The sequence below is a fragment of the Euleptes europaea genome, chromosome 1 (assembly GCF_029931775.1).
Source record: "Euleptes europaea isolate rEulEur1 chromosome 1, rEulEur1.hap1, whole genome shotgun sequence".
Lineage (NCBI taxonomy): Eukaryota > Metazoa > Chordata > Lepidosauria > Squamata > Sphaerodactylidae > Euleptes > Euleptes europaea.
This window is the reverse complement of record NC_079312.1, coordinates 183,343,566-183,370,759: the sequence shown is the minus strand read 5'-3', so window position 1 is coordinate 183,370,759 and position 27,194 is coordinate 183,343,566. Positions and strand designations below refer to the sequence as shown.

Genomic DNA, 27,194 nt, shown 5'->3' with positions numbered 1-27,194 from the left:
CAGCAAGCTTGGAAACGCCTTTCCATACAGAGACCACGGACAGGTAGAGAACGTCTCCCAGGGCAACAGCGTGGAGTGTGTTGCTCTTCCTTCCGCCAGATGCAACGGCTCCCCCAGAAGAGCCACTGGGCACTCCGGTTGCAATCCAGCTCCTGCTTGAGATCGTGGCTACACAGCAGGTACCTCCCTCAGAAATTACTCCATATTTCTGCTGCCCCGTAGGGATGTGGGGAGAGATTCTGGTCTTTAAATTCTTAAGCAGGCAGCAGTAGAGCAGAGGTAGGTTACACAGAGATCGGACTGCCTGCACAGTCTGTTCTCTTCCAGCATCACCAAAGGCGCCCCCCAAGGAATTACTGGGTCTGATGGAAAACTTTTAAGTTTTACAGGAGCATACATCTGGTGAGCTGGGTCTTGAATTTGCTATTCAGGTGCATAGAAACCTCCCCCCCCCCCCCCGCCCCGTCTATGAAGCATCACAAAGCATCACTGTGGATTTCAGAGTCCAGGATGACAGGGCCTGCGTATTCCTCTTGACAATCAACCGGCAGTGGGGGGCACCTGCCTGCCTACCCACCAGGGAAGGGCATGAATAGGGAGTGTGGACAGGAGGGTGGGTTTTCCAGGACTGACGCAGCCTGGAGCCAAAGTGCCATCAGACTGACCTTCTGGAGAATTTTAAATGCCCAGTGGCTACAGGTATTGTTTTTGGGAAACATGACCTCATTTCATTGTGGGTGAAAATCCAGCACAGCCTTAAAACGGCACCATAGTGTCCCTTCTGGACACAAGAGGGCGCTGTGCTTCTAAAAAAAAAAGGTGGTGGCCAAAAGGGCCATCAAGTCGCAGCCAGTTTATCCCCCCCCCCCCCGTGGGATTTTCAAGGCAAGAGAGGAACAGAGGGGGGGGTCTGCCATCGCCTGCCCCCCACGTAGCAGCCCTGGACTTCATAGAATCACAGAGTTGGAAGGGACCACCAGGGTCCTGGGTAGTCTCCCATCCAAGGACTAACCCAGCTTAGCTTCTGAGATGTGACGACATGGGGCTGGCCGGGACCATCCAGGTCAAGGCAAGAGTCAAACTGAGGTGGGCTGCCATCAGCCTGCCTCTGCGTAGAGGCCTTGATATTCCTTGGCAGCCTCCCACCCAAGAACTAAACAGGGCCAGCCCTGCTGAGCTTCCGAGATGGCCAACCGCTGCAGCCCAGGATTTAGGGATTGACAAGGTGGGGGTGGGGGGTGGGGAGAGAGACTTGCTCTTTCTTTCGACTAGGCTACATGTAAGGGCAGACCCTTAGCCATATGTTCAGCTCATAACCCCCTGCAGGGTCTTCTGGGACAGAACAAACCAGTTCTGTCAGGGCACTGTCTGTTGAGGACAATAAATCAGCATCCAAGACCAGACAAGATTTATGGCAGCTCCCTTAGCAGGGAGCCCACAGTCAATAAATACTACGGCCTGCTGAAACCATTCTTCTGACTGAACAGATATATCCAGCTCTCTTAACAGATGGCACAGAGATTTAACAAGGGGTACATTTAGATCCAGTGTGAGTCAGAGTGTGAAGAATAGGTGCAAAGCAGTGGGATGAGGAGGTGCAGATCAGCATGAGGAGTCCTTCGGGATCCAGGATGGATGCCTGTTGTTAGGGTCCTGAGGAGTCCCCCCAGCTCAGTCAACCTGCAGTGCTGAAGCTGCTCCGTGAAGCCCGCCCTGGCACTGCGAGTATGAAGGGGGCTGTGGCACCTAGTTAGGAGCGGTGGCCTAAGAAGAACCTGCTTCTCTCCCCCCCTCCCCCCGCCAGCAAGGTTTCAGGGTGGGCAGCCACGCAGGACAGGTGAGTGCTCGACTGGTGGTGGGTTGCCAGTCAGCCAGGGGCAGGCCTGCCTCCGGGAGGGAAGGAGGCCTTCCCACAGTTACGGAGGCAGGCGGTTCAGCTCTTCCTGGCCACTGCTTCACTCTCCCGAGGAGGAGATCCAGGAAACAACCGCTGGGTGTGGCAGGCATGGCACACGTTGGGTAACCAGGGCTGGAACATCACCCGTGTGCTCTCCTCTCTTCTCTTGCCAAAGCATACGTGAGGCATGTCGGTGCCAAATTAATTTTACTTCATTGATACCCCGCCGGTCTCCCCAGCGGCTTATACCTTTCCCTCGTCATCCAGTTTATCCTCACAGCAACCTTGCAAGCTACTCCTGACTGCAAGTGTGTGGCTGGCCCAAGGTCACCCAGCAAGCTTCCATGGGAGAGTGAGGATTCGCGCGGGGTCTCCCAGATCCCAACCTGGTAGACTAGCTCTCCTGCAGGTGCAGTGGCATCGAGGTGTGTGTGTGTGTATGAACCACTCCTCAGGGCCCAGGGAATCCTTTCTTCCCCAAAGCACCCACTGATTCCCTTCTCGTTCACAAGTCAAAAGTCACCTTTTCAAAAAAGTCCTGAGGGATGCAACCACCATTTGTGTAGTGGGGGGGATTAGGGGTTTCCTGGAAGGGACAGGTGGCCCCCCACCTCTTGCCAGGAAGAGGGAACGCAGGTGGGACTGAAGCCTTTGCACAACATGAACCGACCCGCCCTTGGGCAGCACCTTCTGTGGGAACCCTTCAGGGCTTGATACACACATGCACGCCCGCACACCCGCTGTGACTAGAAGGGCTGCAATACCCTGGTCCCAGTCCGAACCCAAAAGCCAGAGATGGCCAGATATTGGGACCTGTGCGCTCTCAAATAAGGAAAACTCAGAGGGAGGATGTTAAGGGGATAAGAGAAACAACGGGGGGGGGGGGAGTAATGAAGTCTCAGGACAACCTTGTGCAACATTGTGAAATGGTACACATATGCAAGGCGAAGCTGTCATCTACAGCCAAAGCTCTGAAGAAAAGCCCGACGCACAATCGATCAAAGTCGGAAAGAGACGCTGGCTGCTTTCCACGGGTTCCCACGCAACCGCCTCTGGGAATTGGCCATTGTGGATGCAGCTTGGGGTGTGTGTGCGCGCGTGCGCGTGAGGAGTAATCACCTTTATTACGGGTTTTTCTGCAAGGCATGCTTTTCATCTGAAGAACTGCTTTCCAGCACAACGTTCAGGTTCTGGAATCTCAGCACCTGTAATCCATGCCCTTAAAACAACCTTAACCTGAAATCAACATGGGATTTTTTGGGAAGTGCGTTCCCCAGAAAATGACCCCCCACCCCTGGGCCATTCCGTTTTTGACGCTCCAAAGGGAAGGAGGCAGCTGCAGGGCTCACCTGGCCCTCCCCACTGCAGAGACGGCCCCAATCACACACACACCGGGACCCCCTTGTGCTTGGGGTGGGGTGGGCGGAAGGCATGCAGTCACCACTGAGGGGGTGCTCAGCACTGACATCTCGGGGTGGGGTGGGGGGAAGACAGCGATGGTTGTGGTGTTCCTAAGGCTTCTCTGCTCAGACCCCTTACAGGTATGTCATCCCTGGAGCGGTGGGGGGGGCGTGGCCTCAGGCCGGGGTCTCTGCACCCGCCTCCCCTTGTCCCCTTGACCCCTGCTCCAGGCGGCACCCTGGCTAAACCGGCCCCTGGAGCGGAGGCCACCCGCACGGCACGGGCAGCGCGGGGCCCAGGTGTAAACTTTGAAGCGCTCGGCAGGCAGGAAGGTCCCGAAGAGAATTTTCCTTCCTTTTGAAAGGGGTTGTAGCCGGCAGCCTTGAGAGAGAGAGAGAGAGAGAGAGAGAGAAGCCCCCACTCCCCCCCCCCGCTTTTTGCCGCTTCCGTTCAAAGGGGCCATTTTTTTTGGTTCAGCTGTGCCGAACGCACAACCCCCCCTACCCCCCCCCCCGCACTAGCATCCCAGTGCCTGGCTGCTGAGAAGATGCCATGCCGCTGCGGGGGGGGGGGGATGCAGAGGGCACCAGGGCAGTCGGGGGTGAGGAGGAGCAGCAGCAGCAGCAGCAGCCCCCCCCCCCCCATGAAACTGCTGGCTGGCAAAACCTCCCGGGAGCAGCCGCCGCCCCCACGAGAGACAGGCCCAACACCTCACTCCACGCGGATGGGTGCGGGCTGAAGGGTCCCATGCCCTCCCCCCCATGTAGGTGGAGGGGGGGACTGCAGGCCCCTCCAGAGCCCCCCCCCCCAATTCCTTATTTGCTGTCATTTGGGGGGACACACTATAAACAGCACGGGCCGCCCCCCTCTCGGGGGGTCTCAGCGCAGGCAGGCAGGCAGCCCCCGCCCCACTCAGACCGGCAGGGGCCCCTCCGCGTGATGCGGGACCACCCCCCCCCCCCCGGGCACGGAGGCTGCGGGCGGCCAAAAGACAAAGGGGGGTTCCTGTGTGGGTGGGTGCGGCGGGGGGGCGGCGTTTCGGAGGGCGCTGACCCACGGGGGGGTCACCAGCCGTGAGTGGGAAGCGACCCCCCACCACCACACACACACACACACACACACTGGATCAAGCCGAGCCTGAGAGCTGCGGGCCGGGAGCAGAAAGTGACCCCCCCCCCCACACGCCCCCGTCCCCGCTCCGGCGGAGCAGGGGGGCGGCGGCCAAAAAAGAGGGGGAGGCCCAGCAGGAGATGGGGGGGGTGCGGGGGGGCTCGGGTCATGCGAGGCCTCCCGAGCCGGGTTGCCAGCGGGGGGTGGGGGGGGCGCCCGGAGTCTGCGCCTCCCCCTCCCCGCTCCGTGTTTCCGGGTCGCCTCTTTTACTGGCGCTGCCTTGAGGGGGGCGGGGGGCGGGGTCTCCACACCCCCCCCCGCGGGATCTGGCTCCGCCCAACGGCCCTCCCCTCCGGCGGCGTCTGCGTGGCGGCGGGAAGGGAAGGGGTTAAGGGGGCCCCCTGACGTCAGATGGTGCGTTGGGCGTGGCCACTCCCCTCTGGCGGTTGTGTGGCGAGGTTTGAAAATCACACCACCGCCAGGCCCCGCCCCCCCCGCCTCTCGGGGCGGGGCTGGGGGCGGGGGCGGGGCTGGATGCCGACAGGTGCTGCTGCTGCTGCTGTTCGGGGCGGACGGACGGACGGACGGACGGACGGAGGGAGACCCCCGGGGGAAGGCAGGCAGGCAGGCAGGCGGGCAGGATGAGGGCCACGACCAGGAGGGCCGGAGCGTCGCCGCTGCCGCCGACGGCGCTGCTGCTGCTGGGCGCGTGGGTGTCGGGGCTGGCCGCCCTCGCCCCTCCCGGCGACAACGGTGAGACGGCCGGACGGCGCCCTCCACGCACGCACGCACGCACCGGGCGCGCCCCGCACGCGGCGGGGGGGCGGCAGGCCGCGGGGGTCTCGGGCTGCCTGGGGGGGGGAGAGGCGGTTGGTCGGTGGGTCGCCCAGCCTCCCCTCCCTCCCTCCTTCCCTGGGGTCTCAGGTCCGGGCAGAGGGGGAGGGTGAGTGTGGGTGGGTGTGAGGGGGGGGCGGGCGTTTCTGCTTCGGGGCCGCCGCCCCCCTTCCCCGGCAGGAGAGGGGGGCAAGTTCCTGCGGGGGGGGGGCCAGCCGCCCCCTCCGCCCCCCCTCCCGCCGCCTCCGTGGGTCTGAGGAGGGGGAGAGGCGCCTCTGGGGGTGGGGGCGCGCAGGGCAGCGTTGGGTGGGGGGGCTTTCCTCCTCCTCCTCCTCCTCCTGGCCCTTGGTGGGGGGGGATGCCTCCGGACCCCTCAGGCCCCTGGGCAGAGCTTCCGGGCAGGCAGGGGGGTCCTCGCAGGGCTCTTTCAGGGTGGGGGGGCCCTCTTTCAGCACCCCTTTTTCGAGCGCTGTGGGGTCTGTTCTGAATTGGGCAGCGCTCCCCCCCCCGAGCAGGGGGTTGTCCCAGACCACCCCCTGTGCCGCGTCCCCGGGGGGGGGTGGGGGAGGGGTCCCCTGTGTCCCATTGGGCACAGGGGGTCCCTCCCCGCCTCCCCTCTCTCCAAACCCGGGACGCCTCCCTCCTTTGCAGCCCCCGGGGAGGGCGGGGGGGCGGCCCCCTCCTCCTCCTCCTCCTCCTGCCCAGGGGGCCCGGGGGTGGCTCTTGGCGTGGGCGGACCGTGGAAGTGGGTTTCCGGTTTCCGGCTGAGCTTGGGTCCGCTTCCCCAGTGGGCCTCCTTTTTCCCCGGACCCCGGTGGGGTCAGAGGCGCCGCTATCCCCGCAGGGCGTTGGCAGCGGGTGGGCAGCTCGCCCGGCTCCGCGCCCCCCCCCCCCCTGCTGCGCTCCAGAGCCCCCTGGCCTCGCTCAGCCGCGGGCCCCACTTTGGGCGGCGATCAGGGCTTCTTAAACTTTTTCCACTCGCGACCCCCTTTTCGCCCCAGACATTTTTAGGTGGCCCCAGGTATGTAGGTATATCAAATAGGTATTCAGACCAAATACTTGCTGATAATAAATCATGAAGAAACATTTGACTGTTGCCCAATTGTTTCTCGACCCCCACATTCCGTTACAAGGTCGCAACCCACCCTTTAAGAAGCTTTGGTGCACATGATGGTTGAGTCGTGCAGAGCAGGAACTGGGGTTCTTCAGGGCTGGGGCATCAATAAGCGTGTCTCGCTCGGAAGCGCATAGCTGGCAGACCCGGGAAGGCGCGGCGGCGGCGAATAGCTGGCCTTTAGTGGAAAGCGCACGGTTGCGCGTAGTATGCCGCCTTCTTGCAAGCGTACTCCTGCACCCTGGAGAGCGGACACGCTGATGGGAGTAGAGACCTGCTCTGGATTTCCTCCCTCATTGTCCTTAATTGGCAATGTTGTGTAGAATGAGGGTCCAGGGTCCTTCTCACTAGGAATACAGCGATGAGGGATTTTGCTGTAGCGGTTTCAGAGACGAGGGAAACTCAGCGCATGTCTAATGCCTGTATCATACAGGCCATTACCTAACTCGCGAGCCCTGTGGGGTTTTTCCTCCGGCAGCCAAAACCCAGGTCTGTAAACTTCTGTTTCCTCTAACAAAGTGGAAGAAAGGGCAGACAGGTAGATTGTGCCCCCCCCCCCCCGCAGCGGATGTGTAGTGGGTGCTTCTACCCTTGTTTGGATTTCCCATTTGTTTGCGTCACCATGGTTAAATTGCCTGATGGGCAGAGCCTTGTGCAAAACAACTGTGAAGCTGTCGGGACCTTCCCATTATCAATCAGCTCTCTGTGTAGGCCGAGTAGCAGGGTGGGGAACAGGCAGCTGGTGGCGGGTGCTTGGAGCCCTTCCTTTATGAATTGTGTGGCTGACAGTGATGGGATAACCTGGGACGCTGTCCTTCCCACCCCATTGAAAAAGGCAGAGGAGGACTGCAGCAGCAGGAAACAGTGACTCTGCTGAAACAGAGCCATTTTCTTTGCTTTCTATACCTCCTGAATAGGCTTGGATCTTAAAGTAGTGGTGATGTTTGTGCATCTCCCCCCCCCCATTGCAGAAGTTCACTTTGAAACAGCCCAAAGAGTCGCTTGAACTTGTATCCCGAAAGCACCACCGGTGACCATGGAGTGCAGAGAGCAGTCCCTGCACAAGCCGTGCCTCCAGGGCCAGGGTGGAGTGGGAACAGGCCCGCAGGAAAGGTTTTGCGCAGGCCACGCAGTGTCCAAGCCCCCCTTCTCTTCACGAGGCTGGGGTTTTTGCATGTCCTGGGTTTTTCATCAAAGAGCAACTTCCAATTAAGGACTACTTTTTTGGAGAAAGAATACTTTGGCACCTTTCCTAAACTATTATGGAGCCACAAACAGCCCACACCCCAGACAGTCTGTCTCAGTTGTTGGTGAGAATCAGACTGACTTGTGAGAATCAGACTGACAAAAAGTTCAGTCTAAAATGTTCCAAGGAAATCTCGGCAGAGCTGGGCTCGAACACAAATGCAGCCGTGCCCTTTTGCTCTCACGTGGGAGGAGGGCGCTTGTATCTAATCATCACATTCTTCAAGGAGTAAGTTATCCTGACGTGCAGCAATGTGATCACACTACATCTTTCCTACTGGTCCACCCCACCCCACCCCCTTACAGGGGTTAACACCAGAGCTAGTAATACAGAAGTGCATGATGCGCTGATATTCTTATCTAACAAGCAGGCATCTTTAGCCATGGGAACGCTCTCCTGTGCACTCGAGTAGCCATAACTACAGCTACAACCACTGTCAACGTGTGTGCGCGCACACACTTTCAAATTCATAACTCAGGTACATTGCTAGCAGTGTAAGTTCTGAATTATTCTCACGTTCCAAATCTGAGCCCTGGCGCAGGAAGGGCCCTCTGAGACTCCAGGGTGACCCTTGCTTGAGACGGGTGGCTGACAATTGGACTCCTGGCTCGTAATGGAGGGGCTGTCCATCCTCTCCCCACCCCCATGGGGCTGTTAGGGAATTGGCAGCACCGTGCTGAGAACTTCCCTTGATTCTTTGGGGCTCTAACTGTGGGGCCAGACTGGCTGGATGCTTATTCACACACACTTAAGGGTCCACCGACCGTTCATGGTGTAACCTGGATTGGGGCCCTGATGCTCCCGGGGAAAGAGGCGTGTCTGGGCTTCTTCATTTCCTCTCCTCCCCCCCCCCCCCCGTCATCCATAAGGTTTCTTTGAGGTTTAGCCTCTCATTTCCAAAGCTCTGTTTGCCTTAACGAGGCTTAGATGCTAGACAGGTGGATAAATATCTTTTTTTCAAAAAAAAAAGAAAAAAAAAGAACAAAGGTATTTTAAACATTTAAACTGGTTTTTTTGTGATAAAATGCTTTTTGAGGAAAACGATCTAAATGACTGTTTCAGTGAAGATAGATCAAAGGGTATCTCATGAATTAGGGATCATCCACTCTAATATGAAGCTGCTAGGGACCCGATCGTATGGGATTCCAGAGGCTTCTTTACAGATTGTGTTATTGCAGGTTAATTTTGCAATCTCCCCAACAGGGCTAAGTGCTAAGTCAGAGCCACTGTGAAAGATGCTTACTTTTGCACTTCTCAGACTATGTGAAGTCAGATGATAACTGCAAGAAGAAATTAAAATAAAGTTGTTTGAGCAGCCTATTCCTAAGGCCTGGATGCCTCTCCGAGCGCAGCCTTCATTGATATGAGGTCTGTCATACCCAAATGGTCCTTCGTGCCCTGACATATCTGTAAAAGTGGTCTGAATTTTTTTTCTTCAAAATACGTCATTGCTTAAAAATGTACTATGGGTAAATCAACACTTATCTCTGTGAAGAATATGTGTATTGTCAGTAGTGCATTTTACTTAGAACACTACTGTTAAATTAAGTCTTCCTGACTAGTGATTTAAATCAAATCCGCTTCTGGAGTGAGAGGCGCGATATGATGGTGAGCTACCAATGCGGACTTTCTGCCTCGCAGGTGTGGAGAGGTGTGAGCGGAACGAATTCCAGTGTGGGGTTGGCGGATGCATCCCTTACAAGTGGCTTTGTGATGGCAAGGCAGAGTGCCGGGACGGCTCTGACGAATCCCAGGAGGCCTGCCGTAAGTTCATTCGGCTGCTCTGGAGCAATCTTTCCTTTCCCCAGGCCCACTAATTGTTGCGGAGAGGTAACCGGTTGTGAAATAGCAGCTGTGGTGGCGCGCACAGTACACCATCTGCATTTGTCAAGCAAGAATGTTCAGGAGCGCTGTTCAGGTGTCTGTAAGTCCACGGGAAGAGGGAGGGTCTGCTAGAAAGGTGGGGTCCCTCCAAGAGAAAAAGGGCACAAGGGCAAAAATTTTCAAATATGTCATAGTCTGCATGTTGACTGCAGCTCTGGCTGTCGTTTGTTGTAGTGCCACAGTTTTGTGTGGGAGGTTGCAGAGACATCATGAGAACAGCCCAAGCGGTTTCCTACCCGTGGCTTGCTAGGCAGAGTGGTTGGTTCCCAGTTAGGTTTCAGGTGGGCCCCTCTGTCTCAGTTCGGGTACGCTACGTCCTTGAAGTGGCATCAGTCTTGAATCTAAGGAAATAAAGCAAGATATAATATTTTAAATAAAATAAATAAAGCCCGTCTTCTGTGGAGATCTGGGGTGCTAAAAGCAACTTAAATTAAATAAAGTCCAGTATTACCTTGAAGACTAGCATCATTTAGGTCAATATGAGCTCTGGGGAGTCACCAGCCCCACTGCCTCAAACGGATGTCTCCCAGAAGTGGGAGTGGGCAATTTTGCTTTTTTCAACTCTGGGACTTTTGTACTATCTTCACCACACACCTTTTGGCTGCTGTTGCACGTTAACTGGCAGGAGGAGATTGAACAGCTAGAAATGGCTGGCAGGCGTCCTTCTGTGCAAGAGTCTTGACTCAGAGCACCGTCTGCAGGAGTGCTGTGGAGTACAGTAAGGAAGCAGGGAGTACTGACCCCCCCCCCATCTGCTGGCCTCTGAACGTCTCCATTTGTCTTCTCAGGATCCATGACTTGTGACCCCGGGCAGTTCAGCTGCGGCGGCCGCATAAACCGTTGCATCGATGTGTCCTGGCGGTGTGACTCGCAGGTGGACTGTGAAAATGGATCTGATGAGGAGAACTGTCGTAAGTTGGGCCGAGAAGGGCTGCGGTGTTCTGTAAAGGGGGCAAGCGGGGGGGGGGAGGGTGGCTGAAGCGGAAACTCCTGGGTTCTGCTCCCACGTATGCGCGTGCCTTTGGGCCAGGAGGGAGAGTCCAAGGGCGAGGCCTTGCAGTGTCACAATCCTGTGAAAGTTAGGATGCTTGCCAGCTCTTGTACACGGCACCGGATTGGCTGCAGTGGAATAAACAACCCAGCCGGGCTGTTGGCGATTCCCTCCACATGGGACTGGAGGTGCGATAGGCACCGAAGAGTGTATTTCTTGCGTCTTATGCCTGAAGAAATCTGTTGAAAAGCTTGCATGGCTTTTAAATGTCAACCTAACCCCTTCAGTAACTGTAAAGGCTCCGCTTGCTTGATTAGTGAAAAGAAGCCAGGGGTGTGGGGGGAGGAGAGCTCACAATGAAGCTGCTTAGTCCAGCTACTTCAGCGTTGGCTTAGTGGAATCTGAATCCTCTAGTTGTAAATAATTTTACTGCTCAGGCAAATGATAGACAAACTCTTAACGGAACAGTGGCATGGTTTCTCTGAAGAAACAAATCCCAGCTGGGGGGAAAAAAAGAGTCGTTCATTTCAGTGGCCCTTCAGATTGTGGTGTTCCGGCGTATGGGTGGCGAAGGCCTCCGGAGAGCAGCTTCCTGGAGCCGCCTCCTTCTCTTCATTCAGAGCTTGCTCGAAATCTCTGCCTTCCGTGAAGCTTTGGGCTTGACGCTTCTGTTCTCATCTCCAAGTGAGATGCAGTAGATGAGTGCGTCACCGCAGATGCTTCTTACATTTGTTCCTTCCGGCCATTTCTCCCCACCACCACCATCTTAACGTGATTGTAAGCCAAGGTGATTGTAACCCAGTTTGAGTCTCCCTTAAGTGGTAGAGAAAGTCGGCATATAAAAACCCAGCTCTTCTTCTTCTTATATTTAGTACACAAATTTTAAAAGTACCTCATGTTTTATGTCTCAGTAGCAAGAAAAAGTAAATCAAGTGCAGCTTTAGTGTTTAAAAAATCCAAAGCCTTATGTGGTAATTATTTGTATTGGAATAATACTTGTAAAATCTAGGGCAACGTAGCGTGTGCTTGTTTTAAATTTGAGAAGAAAGTGGGACGGCACAGAGAGCTGCTGACCTGCTAACCGCAGCCCAACCAAAGCGCACACAAGGGCAAAGGGGCAGGTGCCCGACGGCAACTCACCTGGTGCCATTGAATTGAACTCTTCTTGCCCATTGCGGTCACAAGGGCACCTCTTTGAATTTCTAGTGCATAGCAGGTTAGTGGTGATGGTCTCCCTTCTACCATATGAGGGGAGATGTATAAATAAGAAATGGTAGCTTTGGTTTTGGTTGGATATGCACAGCTGACAAGGTATACGTATGACTGATTATTTTTTAATTTGGATTTTATTGGGAGTTTATTTCTGGTTTTTATTCTCCCAGTTTACGAATGAATAAACTATGCACGTACTCTCTCTCACCACTCCAAGGGATGATCACCTGAAAAAGCATGAGTTACACCTTCCAAGGTTGCCCAATATTGTGCTGGCAAGACTTTCATTATGGCTAATGTTATGAAACCACGGCTCTTTAGAAGTGGGAAATCTCCCGCAGAACAATGGAGCCCTGGAAGATGTTCCAGCACACCCAAGCCAGAGGCTGAAATAGGTTTTCTTGTGCTCTGCTTTTATGCAGCCCCTAAAAGTTGCGCAGCTGGTGAATTCCAGTGCCAGAATGGGAATTGTATTGCTACGGCTTTTGCCTGCGACAAAGATGACGACTGCGGGGATGGAAGCGATGAAGCCGACTGCCCGGCCACTGCCTGCCACCCGGAAATGTTCCGGTGCAACAACTCCGAATGCATCCCCAAGCTCTGGGCCTGTGATGAGGACCCTGACTGCAAGGACGGGTCGGACGAGTGGCCGGAGCACTGCGGAGCCCAAGGAGAGGCCAGGAAAGCCAGCCCCTGCTCCCCGCTGGAGTTCCACTGCGGGAGCGGAGAGTGCATTCACCAGCGCTGGAAGTGCGATGGAAGCTTGGACTGCCGGGATAAATCGGATGAGGCCAGCTGTGGTACGCTCTGGGGAGGAGTGGGTGGGTAGGTGGGTGGGAGGTTCAGTGGGGCTCGAGTCCTTCCATTATTTGACTTGCCACCCAGTGTCCAGAGCTAGCGGGGCCCACTTCATGCCATGAGCCTCAGGCTAGGCGGTGTTTCTTTCCCGCCCTGGCCCTGAGAAAACACTGCCCCGCCATGAACTTGGGGATCAAGCTTGGCTGCTGTGTGCCATCCTGGAGCCAGGATAGCACACAGCAGCCAGGCTTGATCTCCAAGTTCAACCACCTTAGTGTGGTTGTTCAGCCTTGTGGTTCATTCTCTCTCTCTCTCTCTCTCTGAAAAGTCTCTGTTCTTTTGCAGTGCAAGCCACGTGTCGCCCGGATGAATTTCGCTGCGATGATGGGACGTGCATCCACGGGAGCCGGCAGTGCAACAAGGAGAACGATTGCAAAGACCTGAGTGACGAGGTTGGCTGTGTCAACGGTGAGGATGGGCTGGCCTCCTATCTGGCTGAGCCTCAGCTGGACTTGGGGGGCGGGGCAGTAGGGGGCATGACCATTGGCCAACTTTTGAGACAATCATCAAAGCTTGCCGGAGCAGAGAGGTTAAGGCTGAGCTGCTAATAGTTTAAAGCCTTCTGTGCCTTTAACAGAATTCACAGAATAGTAAAATGGGAAATAGTCCAGAGTGTAATGCTGAATGAAGGATGTTCTCTTACTTTTTGTAACAGTAACAACCTGTGAAGGAACAAACTCATTTAAGTGCCATTCTGGAGAATGTATCTCTATGGAAAAGGTCTGCAATTTGCAGAGAGACTGCAGCGACTGGTCGGATGAGCCCCTAAAGGAATGCCGTAAGAATTCAGTCCTGTGCTTCTGTTCTTCGTGTGCCCTTACGAAGTGCCACGCTGCTTTGCCCCCTTGGGAGCATTTGAAGTGCGCCCCACAGCCTCTCCACATCCTGGGGACCTGTGGTAACAATGGCACTAGTTCTTTGCTGCAGTAGCGAACAGCAGGGAAACCCCCTGCCTTCCTCAGTCAGAGAGTCCGTTATCCCAGGTGGCCAAATGCTAGAATGTGAATTGGGAAGATGCAGTGAGCTCCTAGGTGAGCTTAGGGGCTCTTTATTCTTTCGTGTTAGAACAATTGCAGGTAGCAAAAGCAGGGTTGTAATATAGTAGCTATGAAGAGCCTGAGCTGTGAACCCTCAAATCACTCGTACAAATCTGGTTGCCTTCCTGGCCACTCTGAGGGAACCCCTGGATCTTGATGCACTTAAAGGAGCTCCGAGCCTTTTCACTTGCAGGGGCCCGACTGACGCCTAAGAGGCCGCTGCGTAGCCGGGCAGGGGGGGGGGCACTTTCTAGAAAATGTTGTGTCTTCAAGAAGGAAAATCCAGCAGGAATTTGTCAGGAGAAGCTGTGTTGAAAGAACAGCCCAGCTACTTCTAGCAGTCAAAAGTGACTTGTGATTCCTGAGGAATGGGTGAGGCGGCAACAGAGGGGGGGTGGGGGTTCGGATAGAGCGGGGAAAGGATAAGCAAGCAGTATTTGAAGCACGTGGTCCAAGACCAAAGTATTTTTCTAAGAAAGCTTTACGATAGCACTGTAAGGTCTTGTCCCTAATCCCTCGGTTGGGTTGCTATGGGCTGTTTTGGAGAGGGGGGCACTCTGGACCAGCTAAGTGCAAAATATTTTTCAAGAAAGGAGGAAAGGAATAGGGGGGGAAATAACTCCCCAGCGCAGGTGTGGTATTTTAGAAATAAGAGCTGGGAAATCTGCACAGGACTTAAGAACCAAAATTCTCTGCCTGCACAAGGCCCCTTGCCCCAAAGAAGACATAAGGGTGTGGGTTTTTTTTACGTTGAAAAAGGAGTTGGAAATATTGCCTTTGGGGTATCTGCTTGGCCTCCGTGGGAGCGGGATGCCGGGCTGGAGCTGTGTTTGGTCTGAACCAGCCCGTCTGTACTTCTGTCTTACATTGAGACAGCTGTTTACAAGACTCAGAACAGCTAATGACGGAGAATTAAAAACGTGGCATTTGATTTCTATTCTGCATATCCAACCCACAAAACTCATCTGCCAAGTCTCTGTGAAATACAGAGAACCGGCTGGGTGGTGGTGGTGGGGTCTACCTTCTGTGAAGCCGAATGCAGTGGCAGATTCCTTGTAAGCTCCTGCAGTTCACCGAGAACTTTAGGGGAGGGAAAGGGTGTCCACTGGGCTTGTGCGGAAGGAATAGTAGCTCTCTGCAAAAGGCTAATAGAAGTGGAGGAAACACAAATCCTCGCCCTGGTTCTTTGCGCACACAACAGGACACGGTGGAGAGATTGGTGTCAATCAGCTTAATGTTTTAATGGTGACTTTGTGGTGCAGTGATGTCATAGGATGCACGAAAAACGAGTCTGACAGATCCTCTTAAAATATTTTAATTGCAAGATCAGCCATGGTGGGGATAGCTTTGTGATCTGTGCTCCGTTGTGTCCCCTTGTAGGAACAAACGAATGCTTGGCCAACAACGGTGGTTGTTCTCATATATGCAATGACCTGAAAATTGGATATGAGTGTTTGTGTCCTGAGGGCTTCCAGCTGGTGGATCAAAGAAGATGTGAAGGTAAATTGTGGAGCTGGTCTTTCTCTCGCGTCCATTTTGACTTGAGTGTCTCTCTGATCATTCCTACGCCTGGTACCTGTTGAAAGAAGGCGAGGAGATGGACTGAAGCTCAGTCCAGCCGAGACTGAGGTCCTCTTGGTCAATGGCAAAGCCTCTTGAGGGTTGAGCAGTCCACCTGGCCAGGAAAGGGTGCCGATGGATCCAGGCCAACGGTTGGAGTCTCAGGTCTCCTCTGTGGGCAAGTAGTGCCTTTTATCAACTTTAATCGACTGGCATTTCAGGCAGCTGCTTGGTTCTGGGCACAGGGGAAAGGGCTGATTCCCACCTGGCCCCTTCAATGCCTGGGGGGCTTGTGTGTGCCCATCCTGTCCAGCTCACCAGTTAAGGATCCTACTCCCCCCTGAGCCCTGCAGAGGGTGAGGCAGGTGGTGACCAAAACGATGAATTTTCAGAAGTGGCGCCTCACTTTTGGGAGTCCTCCTTAGCACCACCACCAGGCCTGTCTGGTGGCTGTTTTTATTTTTTTCTTTCCTTTATTTTTTACTTTGTGAGTTACCTCAAGTAGTTTCTGAGGAGGAAGTATTTAATAATTAAACCAACATTTGGAAAGCAATGGTTAACGGAGTTGTGTTTGAGCTATATAGGACAGTAACAAGTTCAGGGTTAATGAATGGATATAGGAAGTTTCCCTGTTTGCCTGTCAAAGTCAGTATTGCCTCTACTGGGAGCGTTTTTGTAGGGCCTGAGGTCGAGGTATTTCACAACACGTGCTGCCTGCTGGGGATCAAACCTGAGAGCTTCTGCATGCAAAGCAGGTTCTCTGCCACGGCCCAACTTCTGAGATTGACTTATTAAAGGAAAGGAAGAAAGCTGTATAAATGGGGGATGAACGTGGGCACTGTCATAAAACCTGAGGAGAAAAATCTGCTGCAAAACAAGCTGGAACATTTCCATCTCATCTTGGTTATTGTCATGGGAAGGATTAGATTGCAGACAAGTAGGGTTGTTAGTCTGTTGTTGGAACAAAATGGACTTGTTGGACAGTCAATACCAGCAAGCTTTATCGGAACAAGAACTAGTTAATCAGGTGCAAAATAACATGATCTTGGATTTGTAGATATTGATGAATGCCTCAACCCTGATACCTGTAGCCAAATCTGTATAAACCTGGAAGGAAGTTACAAGTGTGAATGTAACAAAGGCTATCAGATCGACCCTGCCACCAAGATTTGCAAAGCCATTGGTAAGTGCAAGATTTTCTACGCTGCAGCGCTGGTAACAAGATTTGGGGGCAGCCAGAGCTGTTTGTGAGTGTGCTCTGCTGCTGGGAAGGTGGGCAAGAGTCTTAATTTCTCCCTTTCTTGTTATTGGAAACCAGACAGGACCACTGCGCCGCCTCTCTGGCAAGGCCTTTTCACAATGCATGGCTGGGGAGGGTGGGATATAAATCAGGTAAATAAATTGACCCTCATACAGGCTGGGTGTTTGCTGAAGAGAACGGGTGATTTCTGGTTTGGACAGGCTAGAGTTTATTTTCAGCACTATTGTGCCATGCATAGATGATAACAATTTGAGATGGCCAGCTTGTCCTTTGTGACAGTGTGTTATGGTAGTTAAGATAACATCCCATGAGATCACATGAAGCTGCCTAATACTGAATCAGACCCTTGGTCCATCAAAGTCAGTCTTGTCTACTCAGACCGGCAGTGGCTCTCCAGGGTCTCAGGCAGAGAAAGGTCTTTCACATCACCTACCTACCTAGTCCCTTTAACTGGAGATGCTGCCGGGGATTGAACCTGGGACTTTCTGCATGTTAAGCAGATGCTCTTCCACTGAGCCATGGCCCTTCCCACGAATGATGCAGCTTCCTTTTGGGATATGATCTTCCTTTCCTTATGCAAGAGGTCACGCTTGACTTTGTTTTCCTTCCTTTCCTCCCTATTTTGTTTGTGCTATTAGATCTTAAGCTGCTATTCTTAAACCATAAACTACCTTGAATGCATTGATAAATATAGGACTGCAATAAGCAAGTATTTAATTTACATCGTGTGTAGTCCCTCTTTTTCAAGAAGACTTAAGATGGATCCCAATTAAAATATACAAAGCCAGTAATTACAAAAACAAAGCATTGTAAGCTTTTGATTTTTGTAGCTCAGATATTCTTGAGGGCCAGGTTAAAATCCTAAATCTAGAATCTCAGAATCAATGAGAATAAACCAATAATGTCAAACAGTAGAGTATAACCTGGGATCTCAGGTTTGATTTCTGAGCCCAGTTTCTTATAACACATATTACAGGTATGTAGCTGCTCAGGAGTTAGGACTCTGAATCTTAACACATCTGGGCATTCTGCAGATATTCTTCTCACTGATAGTGGGGCTAGCGTAGATTGCCGGTGGGGTGGGGGCGGATGACAAAACTGCACTGGGAGATTCGAAGGCTGGGCTTTGCAGAATGAGGCTCTTCTGTAATTTCAGGAGTCTTAAAATGCATTAATACCCCAGTCCTCGTTATCTGCTATTCCAGCTCTCCGCCCTCACTCCCTTCCTTCCCGCAAGATGGGAGGCAGGCTGCCATTTCTCCAGCCAAGCTTGTAGCGCTCACCGCCTTCTGCCTTGTTAGAGCCCTAACCTGTGTGGTGGACCTTAGGGCAGCTCTGCCTTCTCCGTCGGTACCTGTCTGTGGGGGCTCACGCATGGCCCTGACCTTTCCCGGCCATCAGCCATCTCAAGGAGGTGCCCATTGGGCACCGGTACAGTTGCTGTCTCACAGATACTGCTTTGGAGAAGAAGCAGCATAGAAAAATGCCCTAATAAATAAAATATGTGCAAGTGAGGAAGAATCTAGTCTGATGCGAGGCTAGAGAAAAAATGATCAATCCATACTGGGATTGTAAATTAGACTTGTGGGTGTTGGGGATACGGACCTGAGGTGTGCTTCTCTCCTCTGAGGGAACATGTTAAAGATGCTGCCGTTTCCAGTGCCCCTTTCTCCTTACTCTGCCCTATTTCCAGGCACGATTGCATACCTTTTCTTCACCAACCGCCATGAAGTCAGAAAGATGACTCTGGATCGCCGCGAGTACACCAGTTTGATACCCCGTCTCAAAAATGCAGTGGCTTTGGATATGGAGATTGCCAGAAACATAGTCTACTGGTCTGACCTCTCTCAGAAGAAAATATACCGGTAATTTGGCTGTTTGTGCATGTGCTACTTGTGCAACTAGTAACCCCTTTAGGGTCAAGGATTGTTGGCTCTGGACTCGGGGTGGTGATGGGGCGGATAGTGTATGTGGTTTGGACCATGCAAGGCCACATTAATGTATACAGGGGAAGAAGATGATGGGCGTATCCGTAGAACAACTTCGGGAGAAGGTATGTTGATACTTATGTCATACTGTGCCGTTCCATAGCACAGCTGCCAAAAAATGTAAATTTCAGCAGTGTAAATATGCTTCTGAATTCAAGGTGGCCTTTTACAGGCAACTAATTTTTATTTAGAAATTGTCTATGTTGCCTCTACAGAGTGCCTGCTCAAAGCACCTTATGAAGTACAATGAAAAGTTGATGACAATTAAAAACCAAGTCAGGCACATAAAAACAGCATACAACAAATGAGAACCTAAAAAGGAGACTGAAGAGAGTTCATAGGCTAAAAAGCAGGCTAAAAAAAGATGTTTAAAAGATCGATCTTTTTAGTTAAAAGCCTGGCTTAAGGGGAAGGCTCTTGGCCTCGCGCATGGAAGAGAGAAGGGGGGTTTCCTGCAGATCACCATGGGCTGCTGCTAGTCCTGCGCCAGAGCAGCTCAGTGTTGACTGAATCAGAATGTTGGGCTGCAGCGGTGAGTGGGTGGAAACCAGAAATCTTCGTGGCAGGAGAACAGCTGGGTTGGAGTCCAGGCACACTCCGGAGACCAGCAGGAGTTTGAGGGTATGCACTGTCAGGAGTTCAAGCTCACTCTGAGGAAGGGAGCGTTGGCTCTCATAGCTCACGCCCCAGAACTCTTGCTGGTCTCTGAGGCGCGACTGGACTCGCGTCTAGCTGTTCTCCTGCAGCCCTCCACGGCTGCCCTCTGAGCCTTTGTTGCAGGAAGCTGGGCTGCAGCACCGCTGCCCTAGAACAGCCACGCTTTCCACGAGGGCTCAGTGTCTGCTGGTTCTCCCACAGCACCCCCATCGACAAGGCGGGCAACCATTCCCATCATTCCACGGTGATCGGGAGCGGCATTCAAGATCCAGACGGCCTGGCAGTGGACTGGGTGCACGGCCTCCTTTACTGGACCGACTCCAGCCTGGGCACCGTCTCCGTAGCCAGCTCGGAAGGCCTGAAGAGGAAGACCCTGATCAAGGAGGAGGGGGCCAAGCCACGGTCCATTGCAGTCGATCCGGTGCATGGGTAGGTGCAGCCCTGAAGTGCTACTGGAGTGCTGAAGGGAAGGGAGCCTGCCTTGGGTTTCTGGCAAATTAGGGTCTGTTATCATGAGAAGATGGAGTAGGGATGGGCAACGAAAGGATGAAGGAATTGGGCACCGGACTCCTGAGGGATTGCCTCAGAGGACTGGCAGCAGGAGTTCCGGGCATTCCCTGGTGAACGGTCCATCCCCCCGTCCCCCCCACTGCCCTGATTGCCAAGTGTGCATACTTCTGGTTCTTTGGGGGGCTCTTTTGGCCTGCTCACCCGTGCTGCGTGGATCCTTGTCCCTCATGGCTGGTAAAATCATGCCACAAAGTGGTCAGCGGCCCTTGGAGACAGATTATTCATTTGTCTCTCTCACAAGGCTGTTTCCCCAGATCCCTTAAGGAGGTGATAGTTAGACCTTTGCTAAAGAAAAGCCTCCTTAGATGAAAAGTTGCATGCCTAGTCTGACCTTTCCTGTGGAAGTCAATTGAACAAGCCGTGGCTGAGCCGCTCCGGTCTTCCTGGGTGAGAGATGTCTGCTCTCGACCCTTTTCAGTCAGGCTTCAGACCTGGCTTTGAGGCGAGGCAGCACGGGTTGCTCTGGTTGACGATCTCTGCTTACATCTGGATAAAGGCATGCTGCTGGCGCTGTTGATCCTTCTGAATCCATCAGTGCCCTTCAATACAATTGGCCATTTGGTCCTGAGGGTGTTGGTGTTAACCTTTAAAGCCTTTAATGGTCTAGGACCCCCCATACTTACGGGACTGCCTCTCCTGTTACAGCCCCCACCCCCTGTGCCCTGTCAGTCGTCTTCTAGGGGCCTCATGCAGATCTTTGGCCCCAGGGTGGATTGGTTAGCCATCTCCATAGAATCATAGAGTTGGAAGGGACCACCAGGGTCATCTAGTCCAACCACCCCTGCACAATGCATGAAAACGGCCTTGTCAGTTGTGGCCCCCACCCTGTGAAATAGGCACTCTCTGGTGAGACCCGTGTGCCCTGCCGGACCTGCTTAGTTTCTGCGGTGGGGGTGGGGTGGGGGCACGCTAGGCAGAGTTGTTGAGGTTGGCCTTTGGAGCGCGACCCACACGTTTGGGTTGTCTTGTTAGCAGTGTGTGCTGCTAGCCTTATATTTTAATACATTTTAATGTTAATGTTTTATATTATCTGCTTTTATGTTTTTAATTAATTTATACTCTTTTAATGTCGTAAGTTGCCGCTTTTGGTGAGCGGCGATTAAAAAAATCTAATAAATAAATACTTGGGGTGCGGGGTGGGGAGAATGGGGCTTGGGATGGCCACGGATTTGTTTAAATTGACCTTGTGTTTTGGGTTCCTTCTCTTTTCCTTTTCTGCTAGATTCATGTACTGGACTGACTGGGGATTGTCTGCTAAAATTGCCAAAAGTGGTCTGAACGGCGTCGACAGCTTTGCCCTGGTGAAAGAAGGTGTTCAGTGGCCCAACGGCATTACCCTGGGTAAGTCTTGGCACCGCTGTGAAGCTGTTGGCTCAGGGCACAGGGAGGTGAGGCTCTCTGTTGGATTTCCTTTTCTGCCTGGAAAGATTTTGGGGTTTGTGGAAGCAACTTTGTGGTCTCTGTGCATCGTCACCCTGGTGGGCCCCACACCTGCTTTGAGCTGCCGTGGGTTGGTGTTAATGGGCTTGCTCCTGGCAGGTGTACAGAAAGGTGAGCGTTGACGCCTGTCTTCTGCATTAGATCTGGCCAACCAGCGTCTCTACTGGGTGGATTCCAAGCTCCACTCTCTCTCCAGCATTGATGTGAACGGGAGAAACAGGAAGACCATCCTGGTGAACGAGGAGAAGCTGGCCCACCCTTTCGCCGTCACGGTCTTCGAGGTGAGGCAGATTAATTGATGGCTGACTTTCTCAGGGGGAAATGTCAGATGGTCGCGAGAGACTGCTTGTTAAGATGGCAGCATGGATGAAATCCACTCTTGACTTTCCTCTGGTTATTGCCAAAGTGCTCCTATTCTTGCCATGAGGGTGGATGTGGTTATCATGTACTCATTTCCAAAAAGACTGTTTCCTTAGCACCGGTTGCTCCATCTTGGAACCATTTTGAACACCTTCCTTTCCTTTCCCTTGCCACACACTCAACAAAGCAATCCCATCACGCACACAACTAATAGGGGTGACCACGACACAAGGCCAGGTTCTACAGGACCTGTAGCTCAGGTAACGTGGCAGCTCCAGCAGTAAAGGATGAACCTGTCTTACAACTTTTCTGCCTGTTTAAAATGCAAGGTTGGGAACAACTGATGAAAGCGGGACTCTGTGGACAAATGTCTACTTCCTGTGCCAACGCAATGTAGATTTTAATAAAACCACGCAGGGGAGAGGAAATTGCATTTCCCCTCAACTCCCTCTTTGTTGCTGCCTCGGGCTCGTCTTATCTCCGCCTCTGATGCCCCCTCCCCCTTGCCATCACAGTCTTGTCCTCCCCCCACCCCCTAAAGTGTCGAAGACTGGGGAAGGCAAAGGCGATGACTGTAAACACAGTCTGCCTAGTCAATGTCGGGATGTGACGCCACCCCATGGGCCAGTAAATGACCTGGTGCTTGCACAGGGGACTACCTTCACCTTTAAGTGTTGGGGTAGCCTGGATTGGCAAAAGGGTAAACTAGCCTGGGCGGGCCCACTGGATTTTTGGCTCCACCAGGAGGGGTGGGGGGAAGCAGTCCATGGCTATTACGTACATTGGCTGAAATCTTAGTAACATGTTTTTGTGGCATTAAGTCTTCTGCTTACTTTACTTTACTTATCATGTTCATCCATGCAGCAGTCCTTTTCAAGAAGTCATTCATTGCTCACGTTGTTACAGAATCATGTTCTCAGTAGATCGGAAGGTATTCCTGTGACAGACCATGCCTCCTGCCTGGCTGAAGTGGGCCACGCCCTGCATGCTGCAGCTGGGACAAGATCCCCACTCTTCTCTGTTTTTGCTCGGCCTTCTCCCCCTTCCCACCATAAACAAGAGTGAAATCCAGACAGGAGAGCCACAGCTGTTCCTTTTCATGGGCTCTGCCCACAGGGAGAGCAGAGAGCAGGAGGCGTGGCCCTTCACAAGGATACCATCCAGTCCACTGATGAGAAGAAACCTTCCCTCCGAGTCCCGTGTTTCCATCTCCTGGGTGCTTCTTCCTCCACAGTTACCTCCATCCGTCAATGCTGGCTTAATTCTAAAAGGGTCAACTTTTTTCAATGACTAGATTTCTTGCTTCGGTTTGGGATTAAGAATGAGCTGGCATCCAACACCGTTCTAAGCTGATTTTTAACCCTGGATTCTTTTGCAGGATAAAGTGTTCTGGACAGATTTAATGAATGAAGCCATTTTCAGCGCCAACCGTATCACTGGCTCAGATATTGTCAAAGTGGCCGAGGATCTGTTTTCACCTGAGGCCATGACTCTGTATCACCACGTGCGGCAGCCAAAAGGTATTTGCTTCGGTTGCTTATCTAGTCTGTGTGTGTGTGTGTGTGTCATCAAGTTGCTTCCTACTTTTGCGTCCCAGTCACCTAAGATTATCAGCACATTTTGTTTATGTGTGTGATCAATTTCTTCCTGGACACGTGCAGAAAAGCTTTCAGTTTCTTCTTCATCAGCATCTGTAGCTGGGGCATAAACTTGGATGATGATCTAGTCCGCATATCCGTATGCATTTTGATTCCAACATTCAGACGCCTTCGAGATCCCGAACGCCGCTCTTTACCCTTTCCGCTTGTTTTATTTAAAGGTGTCAATCAGTGTGAGAAGAACAGCATCCCCAATGGAGGCTGCCAGTACCTGTGCCTTCCTGCCCCGCAAATCACTCTTCACTCTGCCAAGTACACCTGCACCTGTCCTGACGGCATGCACCTGGCCTCAGACATGAGAAGCTGCTCCACAGGTACAGATGTGGACCTCCAGCTGCCATTCCTTAGACCGCTTTAGGGGCCCCTTCCTCCCCACCCCTTCCCATTTTTGTAAAATGTCTGTTTCCTTGGGCAGAGACGTTGATCGGTTGTTGTCTTTCACCGCACAGATAACCTTGTTCCCAGCGGCCCAGCTGCTGTCAACATCACAACTCTGCAACCCACCACGAGGACCACAACTGTAGGGAAGTACGTCCTTAATGCCCCCTCTGTGCCAAGCAAACGTGCCACAGACCGTCCGGGACATACCACACCGACAGTGGTCACTCTGTCCCAGCAAGGTGAGAAGCTGAGCTCCAGCCATTCACTGTTTCCCCTAAGACTCCTCTGTACCTGAATGCTGAGCTTGGCATTCGGAAATCTTGGCTGATGGTTCCTGAACTCCTCACCTCTTTAACACGTCTGTATCGGCTCAGTGCCAGGTTGGGGGTGTGTGTGTGCATGCGTGTGCGCGCGCACCGTCAACTCACAGCTGTCTGATGGCGACCCCGTAGGGTTTTCAAGGCAAGAGACGTTCAGAGGTGGTTTGCCACTACCTGCCTCTGTGTGGGCTGAGAGAGTTCGGAGAGAACTGTGACTGGCCCAAGGTTGCCCAGCAGGCTTCATGGGGAGGAGGAGTGGGGAATTGAATCTGGTTCTCCAGATTAGAGTCTGCTGCTCTTAACCACCACACCATGCTGGCTCTCTGGTTGGGATATCGCCCAGGTATCCTGTGTAGACCATGCTGGAGCTCCATTAATGAGGAAAAAAGAGGAAAGTAAAGGTGTGAATTGCTGAGGCTGCTGGATGTCTTTGCCAGTGGAACGGCTGTTGTTCCCGCCTTGCGTGGCTGGAAAGGATTTGAGTCAGGGGCCAATTTTGCTGCTTACTGTGATGGGCGGGGGGTGCGCACCCGAGGGATCGTGGGGGATGTGCAGTGATTCAGCAGTCGAGCTCGGGCTGCTTCGTGTGTGTATGGAAGGGTCTTGGGTAGCACAAAGCCCCTTCCTGTGCTTGAAACCCTGCTGGGCTCCGTCCGATGGAGCTGGGCTGGAGGGGCCACTGGGCTTGATGGCAGCTTCTTCCCGGAGCAGCGCGTGGGCAGACGGGCGTAGCGGTGGTGGGTCTGGACCTGGGGTAAGCGCTGGCCACCGGGGGGGGGGGCACAAAGGTGAGTGGGCCTTTGGTTCAGAACTGCAGCTGCTAACAGGAAAGGCTTTTTCCTCTCCCTCCCACCCAAAGTATCTCCTAGATTGCTCTCATGGGGGTGGGGAGGACGCGTCGTCTTAAGTGCTTTGTCTCTTTCCCCAGCTCGAAACGGCATCGCTGCAGAAACCAGTGATGAGAAACAAGGTAGCCGGACGGCGCTCTCGATCGTCCTTCCCCTGGGTAAGGGGCTTTTTCTTCACCTTCAGCTTGGAGGGGGGGTTGGGGGGGCGGTGCCCTTGCTGAAGCACAGCAACACTTCAGCGATAGCCAAGACAAAATTGCCTGTCCAGGATGCTCTAAATGGGTTGGACCCTTCTCATCATTGTTAGGCTTTGTATATTTATCTTAACAGTGGGTGAAGTTGTGGCTTCTGTCTCACATAGCATTTTCCTCATTCTGCTTTGCTGTTTCTTCCCGGATTTCTTTTCAGTGCTGATCAGTTTAATCTCCTTTGGAGTCTTCCTGGTTTGGAAAAACTGGCACCTCAAGAATACCAACAGCATTAATTTTGATAACCCCGTCTATCAGAAAACGACGGAGGATGAGGTTCACATTTGCCGGAGTCAGGAAGGATACACGTACCCATCGGTAAGCTCACACTGAAGACAGATGGAATGTCAGGCAGTGTTTGGACAGGCCCTGCAAAGAGAAGTAACCCGGGCGCTTTGGGGCTTTTTCATTTGCTTTCGTGTTCATTGAGGGACCCTTCTCATTCTCATTCTCTCTCTCTCTCTCTCTCTCTCTCCCTTTTGCCATTTTAAAAGTGTTTGCCTGACAGTTGGGATACAATATTGGCATTAAAAAATTTTTTTTACAGAACCTCCTTGTACAAGGGGAGACTCTGCCTTCAGGAAAGTCCTCTTGCAAACGCTCTGTGTGTTCACAAATGCTCCCCACTGCAGGGATTTGGGTCGCTTCTGCAGTGTTAGTAGCTGCCCCTGTTACACCCTGTTCCCGTTCTGCAAGGTTTACCCAGATTGCTGCTGAAGCCACTTTCAGCCACTGGGTCTTAGATGCCCTCTTAACCTCTCGGGGCAGGAGGAGCCCAGAAAGGAGGGCTCTGAGAGAGTCACTGCTGAACAAGGATTTGAATCTGAGGCTTGTCGTGGCAGTTCTGCCTTACCCTTTCAGTAACTTCATTATTATTTTCCTCTGAAACAGAGACAAATGGTTAGTCTGGAGGATGACGCAGCGTGAACCTTCCACACCGTAAGTGCCCTCTCCGCCCGCCTTTGCTGCTCACTTACTGGGAGAGACCTTCGAGCCCCGGACTTCGTCCCCTCTCAGCTGCCCTGGCCGGCCCCACCTCCGGAGTGACTGGACAGAGACCCGCACTCTCCTTTTTGAAGACAAGACGGACAGACAGTGCAGCAGTCACTTTGGGAAAGGGATCTTTGCAGTCCTGAGCAAACGAAGCTTGAGGGTCTTTTTTGGGTTTTTTATGTCCTTGCATATTTATTTTTGCCCAGATGCTGATGTGCCTGCTGTGTCCGAGATGTCTTTTTAACCTGAGCAGGGTGACTTTTTCATAATGTTTTCAGAAGGAAAGCAGGAAGTGGAGGGAAGTCAACAAAACTGGATGCAAGCGTGGGAGCCTCAGGGGCCTGTCTTGGGCCGCCGCCCCCCGCCTCGTACCCTGCAGCAGCACTAAAAGGACCAGCAGGCAGCGATGGGTGAGGCAAGCTGGGCAGAAGAGGCCCTCCGTCTGCGGAGGCTTCCAGACGAAGCCTGCACCTGGCCCAGACCAGGGCGGAGGAGAAGCCTTGGAAGTGAGCCCACCAGCCGTGCCATCCGATAAGCAAGAGGGACTTTTGTTCACTGTGGCCAAAGAAAAAAATAACCTCCAGGGACTGCCTCTTGCTGCGACCCGGCGCGTCTCCCCCTCCGCCCTTTCTTCCCCTGCTCGCCTGCCTTGCACTTTGTTTTCCTTCATCTGAGCCCTGCTTGTGACCGACCTCTTTTTCCCTGGAAATGTGTCTGTCTATGCACTTGATTCCTTTGTCTCGTCACACTTGCCAAAAGACCCAGAGAGAAATCCAGACCAATGAGGGGGAGGGAAAGGGCTTTTTTTTTCTTGGTGTGTGTGTGTGCATTTGGTGCTGATGAACCGGGTGCTGGCCAAGAAACCAGGACCTCAAAGCCATTCCTCCTCCTGCACTGTGTGTGGACTGCGGGGCTCCAGTTGCCTTAACCCACGTTTCAGCTTTGCCTTGCTTTTTTTATGCTCTTGCCCTCCCCCCCCCAAAAAAACCTCTGGTTCTTCATCTTTGTCGGGCAGAAAATGTTTCAAATGTGGCTGACTCCGAGCTGCTGCTTATCCTGCTTTGATTCTGCCCTTTCAGGAGATGCACACTGATCTCCTCCCGCTGCTGAGAGGCAGGTCTCTGCGTTCACAAGGCAGCAGGGTCAGACAGCAGCATTCGGTCTGGTCTGTGGGAGCTCAGACCTGTTGTCCTTGGTAGGGATGAAGGGGTAGGGAAACACACACCCCCTCGCTTGGTCTGAATTGCCAAGCCTCGGGGATCAAGTGGTGACCTTCGTTCCTGGCCCCAAAGCACATCTGATTTCCTCGCACTGGAGGGGAAAAAG

General features: G+C 53.0%; 1 protein-coding gene across 1 annotated transcript; it reads left to right on the top strand.

Annotated features, from left to right (window-relative positions):
* The first annotated feature begins 5,049 nt into the window (after window positions 1-5,049).
* On the top strand, window positions 5,050-25,808 carry LDLR (low density lipoprotein receptor). The gene is made up of 18 exons (XM_056850780.1): window positions 5,050-5,161; window positions 9,244-9,366; window positions 10,275-10,397; window positions 12,112-12,489; window positions 12,833-12,955; window positions 13,203-13,325; window positions 14,965-15,084; window positions 16,202-16,327; window positions 18,099-18,270; window positions 19,252-19,479; window positions 20,843-20,961; window positions 21,202-21,341; window positions 22,799-22,940; window positions 23,240-23,392; window positions 23,528-23,698; window positions 24,708-24,785; window positions 25,036-25,193; window positions 25,767-25,808. Exons 1-18 carry the CDS (start codon window positions 5,050-5,052, stop codon window positions 25,800-25,802), a joined length of 2,625 nt encoding a protein of 874 aa, XP_056706758.1. The 3' UTR covers window positions 25,803-25,808.
* Window positions 25,809-27,194: the final 1,386 nt, after the last annotated feature.

Bases quoted from the DNA above. Each gene is read 5' to 3' on its own strand.
- LDLR (XM_056850780.1), top strand. From the start codon at position 5,050: ATGAGGGCCACGACCAGGAGGGCCGGAGCGTCGCCGCTGCCGCCGACG. The intron at 9,367-10,274 runs GTAAGTTCATTC...TTGTCTTCTCAG, and splicing joins CGAATCCCAGGAGGCCTGCC to GATCCATGACTTGTGACCCC. The intron at 20,962-21,201 runs GTAAGTCTTGGC...CTTCTGCATTAG, and splicing joins GCCCAACGGCATTACCCTGG to ATCTGGCCAACCAGCGTCTC.